General features: G+C 42.1%; 1 protein-coding gene across 1 annotated transcript; it reads right to left on the reverse strand.

The window, feature by feature from the left end:
* Positions 1-141: 141 nt before the first annotated feature.
* LOC144010769 (heat shock protein HSP 90-alpha-like) lies at positions 142-6,424 on the reverse strand. The gene is made up of 11 exons (XM_077511229.1): positions 6,258-6,424; positions 4,617-4,757; positions 3,812-4,178; positions 3,595-3,731; positions 2,830-3,150; positions 2,546-2,711; positions 2,005-2,195; positions 1,779-1,926; positions 1,424-1,692; positions 596-929; positions 142-512 (listed from the first exon to the last, which is right to left on the reverse strand). Exons 2-11 carry the CDS (start codon positions 4,755-4,757, stop codon positions 406-408), a joined length of 2,181 nt encoding a protein of 726 aa, XP_077367355.1. The 5' UTR covers positions 6,258-6,424; the 3' UTR covers positions 142-405.
* Positions 6,425-6,676: the final 252 nt, after the last annotated feature.

Raw genomic sequence — 6,676 nt, forward strand, 5'->3', positions numbered from 1 at the left:
AAGCTACAAAATTAAGAAAAACAACCAAACCGGAATACAGATCATTTCAAAAGTATTACAAATACAATTAGTTTACACAAGACATGACTTTGTTGGTCGTGACGACCAACCACTGGTGTTTCATTCAGCAAGCAGTCTTCATTATGTTCAACTTTTATTCAATATTCCCATCACTTTTTACAGCATTAAATTTTCTTGCACTGCATTTACACAGTTCAAGTCAAACAAGTGGAATGCATCAACAATAACATAAAAAAACAAAAACAAATACAAAAAGTGACAAGGCATAGAGGGAGGGGGGAGGGGGGGGGGTTTAATTCCAAACAGTTAGGGAAGACTTCCAGTATTAACAGTGAGCTTGGAGAAAACTTTAACGAGACATATCCGCAGGTATGGAGAGCAGTTTTAGTCCACTTCCTCCATCCTGGATGTGTCGTCATCGCCTTCCAGTGGTGGCATCTCCTCAACGGGGGCGCTGGTGTCATCGGGAGTCGGATCATCTTCGTCGATGCCTACAGTACGAACACAGGTATTTGAGAATTCATATAAAAATATATTCTAGTGAATCAATAGGGGAAAAACAACTACTACTCACCAAGACCCAGCTTGATCATCCTGTAGATGCGGTTCGAGTGCGTCTGCGGGTCGTCCAGCGTGAAGCCGGATGACAGCAGCGCCGTCTCGAAGAGCAGGATGACCAAATCCTTGACAGACTTGTCGTTCTTGTCCGTCTCGGCCTTCTGCCGCAGCGTGCCCATGATGGAGTGCTCGGGGTTGATCTCCAGGTGCTTCTTGGCCGCCATGTAGCCCATGGTGGAGTTGTCCCTCAGGGCCTGGGCCTTCATGATCCTCTCCATGTTGGCCGTCCAGCCGTACGTGCTGGTCACGATGCAGCATGGGGATGACACCAGGCGGTTGGAGACAGTGACCTGTGGAGGAGGAGGAGTCAGTAATCAGTCGCTTTTTCCTCTCTGTTGGCTTCATTACACTCAGCCAAAGCTCATAGCAGCCTTTTGGTTTTTAGTTGCCGTTTCTGTTAGTGGGATTATCTAGTAGTGCATTTGAGTTATGATATGTGATTTGTGATCATAGGTTTATGATAGTTTTTTTTGTTTTGTTTTGTTTTTTTTACCAATGGGACACATCCCAAGCTCATACTGAACAGTTTTTCTTGTTTGTTTTTATTTGTAGCACTTTAACGACTTTGATTTGGACATCCAATGTTCAGCGCCCCTTTCTGATTTTATTTCGGTAGATTTCTACTTCCTGTTTATTGCCGTGACAGGACACTTAAAGCAGACCATCTTTTTGTGATTTTGTGTGTGGCAGTGATTTGTGTTGTTAGTTTAGCAGCACCGAGTAACATTGCAGACTTCAACTCATGGTGGTGCCAATTCGGACTCTTTTGGTTTTATGTGCTTACCTTCTCCACTTTCTTCTCCAGTATGTCCTTCATGATCTTGCACAGGTTTTCAAACTGAGCCTTCTTCTCCTCTTGCTTCTTCTTTTCGTCCTCATCCTCAGGTAGCTCAAGGCCTTCCTTGGTCACCGAGACCAGATTCTTTCCCTCAAACTCCTTAAGCTGCTGGACGCAGTACTCGTCGATGGGCTCGATCATGTAGATGACCTCCAAGCCAGCCTTACGTAGGCGCTCCACGAAGGCAGAGTTGGCAACCTGGTCTTTGGTCTCACCTGTCACGCAGACACGTTTGTAACTATGGTGGCTTTATAAGTTTCGACTGCTTGTCAAGGTGGAGAGATGAGCATCACACGCTCACCTGTGATGTAGTAGATGTGTTTCTGGTTGTCCTTCATGCGCGTCACGTAGTCCTTCAGGGAAACCAGCTCCTCTCCAGAAGCGGAGGTGTAGTAACGCAGCAGCTCGGACAGTTTCTTCCTGTTCTGGGAATCCTCGTGGATGCCAAGCTAAATAAAACGTGAATGTACGTTATTAACATCAATTGTAGGAGTCCTTGAGGGCTGTGGAGTTTGCGATCAATCTACCTTGATGTTCTTTGAGAACTGCTCATAGCACTTCTTGTAGTTTTCTTTGTCCTCACTGAGCTCTGTGAAGAGTTCCAGGCACTTCTTGACCAGGTTCTTGCGAATGACCTTGAGGATCTTGCTCTGCTGCAGCATCTCTCTGGAGATGTTTAGGGGCAGATCCTCAGAGTCCACCACACCCTTGATGAAGTCTAAAGCCCAAGAAAGACCGTGAGTGATTTGTTTTATGAGAACTAAATAAATAAATAAATGTATTTCAATTAATTATTATTTTTTTCAGTCCTTAAAAAAGAAATTTTAAGAAAGTGAAGCATATCTGCCCCTGATAATAAAATAAATAAATAAATAAATAAATAAATAAATAAATAAATAATATAATAATAATAATAATAATAATAATAATAAATTGTTTTGTTCAGTATTTAGGTTTGGAAAAAAAAATATCTGTTCCTCTTAATTTGTACTCACTTTCCCTTTTTTACATTTTGATTTGTATATCTAAATTTCTATGTAAAATAATCAGTGGCAAGTCTGTACTCACTGAGGTACTCTGGAATGAGCTCATCGCAGTTGTCCATGATGAAGACCCTGCGCACGTACAGCTTGATGTTGTTTTTCTTCTTCTTGTTCTCGAAGAGATCAAAAGGAGCACGGCGAGGCACAAACAACAGGGCGCGGAATTCCAGCTGGCCCTCTACTGAGAAGTGCTGATGGGGAAAAAAAAAAAAAAAGAAGGGAACTAACTAAATTTCAAATCAGGATCACAATGGGTGCATTTTTTTTAACTTGACGATCTGCTGAGTACTTTTGCCACCTCTGACCCACCTTGACAGCCAGATGCTCCTCCCAGTCGTTCGTAAGGCTCTTATAGAACTCGCCGTACTCCTCGTTTGTGATATCGTCGGCATTGCGCGTCCACAGGGGCTTGGTCTTGTTCAGCTCCTCTTGGTCGATGTACTTCTCCTTGATCTTCTTCTTTTTCTTGTCTGGGGACTTTTCGTGCTCGTCCTCATCCTCACCGATGTCCTCCACCTCTGGCTGGTCGTCATCCTGATCTTCCTCATCCTTATCTTTCTCCTTTTCCTTCTCCTCCCCTTCGTCGTCAGCCTCATCGTCACTCACCTCCTTATCTCTCTCCTTCTCAACCTGAATGAAAACAATTAGTCATATGAGGTTCATATTGAATAGAGAACTGATCCCTTTAAGGGCATTTACACGACTGAGCCCAGTGAATTCTGCCTGGCAACAAGTGATGCTCAGGAAAGATGTTGCGCCACGCCCCCCAATTTATTCCACATCTCTTTAGGAGACGTTCAAAAACCGACATCAGTATGAGCATTCGATTTGAGTAGTCACAGATACCACTTGTACTTTTGATACACAAGTCTCTCCCCACAAATAAAAAATACACAGCTATTGCTCTAAAATTGCATAAAACTGACAATTTTTTATTCTTCTAACTCAAGACACCAAACAAAGAAGGACTTGAACTCTAATAAACTCAGCCATAGAGGAGCTACGCTTTTTAACTCAGTGTAACTGACAAAAAGTGCTACAATAAAATAACAACCGACTGTCCATTTTACTTACATAGAGTGTGATGGGGTAGCCAATAAACTGCGAGTGCTTCTTCACGATCTCTTTGACCCTCCGCTCCTCAATATATTCCATCTGGTCATCCTTCAGGTGCAGAATAACCTTCGTCCCACGACCAATTGGTTCATTTGCTGGATGCCAAGTCAGGTCAACTCAGGTTACATCTCATCTTCAAGGAATAAACTGTGCTAAGCAAATAGTAGGTACTTACTCTTGTCTGCCATGACAGTAAACGATCCCCCAGCAGCAGACTCCCACACATACTGCTCGTCGTCATTGTGCTTGGTGATGACCGTCACCTTGTCGGCTACCAGGTAGGCTGAGTAGAAGCCCACGCCGAACTGACCGATCATGGAAATATCGGCTCCAGCCTGCAGGGCCTCCATGAACGCCTTGGTTCCAGACTTGGCGATGGTGCCCAGGTTGTTGATCAGGTCCGCCTTGGTCATGCCAATACCCGTGTCGACCAGGGTGAGGGTGCGCTCATCTTTGTTGGGAATGATTTCAATTTTCAGCTCTTTGCCCGCATCCAACTGGGAGGGGTCGGTAAGGCTCTCATAGCGGATTTTGTCCAAAGCCTTGAAAGAGAAATGAAAAAATCTCCATCTCACTTTCAATGAAAGACTTGTTTTCTTAATTGGAATGTACTCAATGTGCAGCATTTCTCAATATTTATGGCGCTAAGACAAGTTTACAGTAGAAAAAAAAATACAATACACCAGACAAAAATGTCACATATACTGAAATGAAATGCTCCTATAATATAATAATAATGATGATCTTGTCTCATCTAAAATGTGAAATCTGGGCCTTTTTATTTGAGCATCAAGCAACAGGTGGCTTCTGCCATCTAGTGGACAAGCATGCATAATTTTATCTGCCTGTTGAAAATGCCAGCATAGATAGAGGACTATAAATTAGTTGTAATAAATTTATGACCCATTACGTGAAATTTACCCATAGTAGACTACAAACACAGCTGGCACATTAATAACTATCATTACTACGCAACTTACATCAGAGGAGTTGGAGATGAGCTCCCTGAGAAAGATCTCCTTGTTGGAATAAAAGGTGTTGATGATCAGAGACATCAGCTGAGCAATCTCAGCCTGGAACGCAAAGGTCTCCGTCTCCTCCATTGGATGGTCTTCAGGCATCTTTGGCACAAGAGACATATGCTCATTGTTGGAAATTTACGGTCACTAATGCGTGTGTGGGCAACTTATAATTTTCATATTTTAGTTATTAATATTACCATTAACAGCATATTATTCATGGCAATGTGAAACAACTTCAAACCAAGATAGTTACCCTCTCATCATTAAAATGTGCATCCGTTACCCATTGCAGCATGTAAAACGGTCGATACGTCTCAGTGGCAAACATTCAGAAACTACTTTACTAGGCTAACTCAAATATTATCCATCATCCTGTCATGTGCCCTACAATTGACTGTAAAAACTTATGACAACTTTAACGAGCTGACACTTGAGCAGCTTAGTAATGACTAGTCGCTTATACATAGGCAAGCCCTCCCAAAACAGGTGGTGAACCAGACTGCCCTAAATTGTCTTTAATCCATCTTCAGGCCTTGAAACTAAGATCCCATTGCAATCTGCAAGAATGTTTTTTTTGCACAATTGTTTATTTGTACAGTTCAATTTATAAATTTATCCACATGGTGAAAACTTTTGAGCTGACGTATGCTAAGACAGACATGTGCACCAGCGAAGGCCTTGCAGTTTGGTGGCTGGTTTTGTTAAATCGTTGAACATTTAGTTTAAATTTAATAAGGACCGTGGATACAAATATGTTTTTGACAGAGGTGCCAATCTTCCAACAGGAAGCACTGTCATTTTTTTTATGTAACAAATTCATATAAGTACTGTTATATAAAAAAAGAACTGTGTTTATGAATTTTATGTCCATGTTCCCAGCCTAAGCAGGACTGAACATTCCTTCCTTGTTCCATGTGACGTCGTTAGTAACCCTGAAATGTCGTAAACCGAGTACTGTACTACTGTGTTGCATTTGGCACGCGGTCGATTTGCATGTCATCTTGAGCGCTCAGTGACCCCACCTAGCGACTTCACCGGGGAACTACAAATTTCTCGAAGGTACTCGTGAGAGTTTCTATTGTAAAGTCTTGTTAGAAAATGGGAGTGATTAAGCACGGTATGGCAAAGCGTCGCTTTGACCACCACTTGTGCGTAGAATATGAAAACTTTGTGTGGTATTGTGCTGTACGCCTATTACACGTAATTCTAGTATGGCAAGTGCACCACCAAGGGCCATGTGGTCCTCTCACGAGAAACAAGCAATCCGAAAACAGTAATAGTTATCATATGTAAATACAACACAATAAAAGGCGAAAAAGAAATAAATGGAAATCACATTTACTGTACTGCTAACAATGTTGCGAATAATGTGTGGCTACTAGCTTGAATGGAATTCACATCACCAAAAGCATGGATTTGGATTATTCATAAAAACACACATTAAAAGCATATTTTAACTTTTTTTTTTGTGAGCCTATTCAAATAAATAACGTAAGTACTTATCACGTGGCACATTATTTCGAGAGCTTAATTCGAAACGAAAACGTGAGCGATGAGAACGCTTTAGCTCGCAGGATTTAAAGGTGCTCACTCCCTTACCTTGGTCCTTAGTGTTTTCAAGAAATAAACTCCGACGTTAAAGTGCTCAGGAAACCGTGACACGACTGGACTACCTGACTCGTCTATATAATATATTCAGACTGTTCGAGAATCGTCGACCCGAGCTCAGCCTCCTCAACGCTTCTGGAACTCTCTGGAATCTTCTTCGATACAGCCGGTAAAACATCGAACGCTGGTTGGCCCAAATTGGCTGTCAGTCAGGAAAAAGGGGCGGGAGCTGTCAAAGCGGAAACGTCATCAGTCATCAGGGGCGGAATGCAAATCCATGAGGCGTTCAAAGAACGTTCCAGAACATCGGAAAAAAAGTTCAAACGTTTGAAATTTGGAAACTTCACTTTGCGATGCAATTACCTTGAAGAAATAAAAGGCAACATTAATCATAAATTACACAGGGCAAG

Source organism: Festucalex cinctus, chromosome 21 (genome assembly GCF_051991245.1).
Source record: "Festucalex cinctus isolate MCC-2025b chromosome 21, RoL_Fcin_1.0, whole genome shotgun sequence".
NCBI lineage: Eukaryota > Metazoa > Chordata > Actinopteri > Syngnathiformes > Syngnathidae > Festucalex > Festucalex cinctus.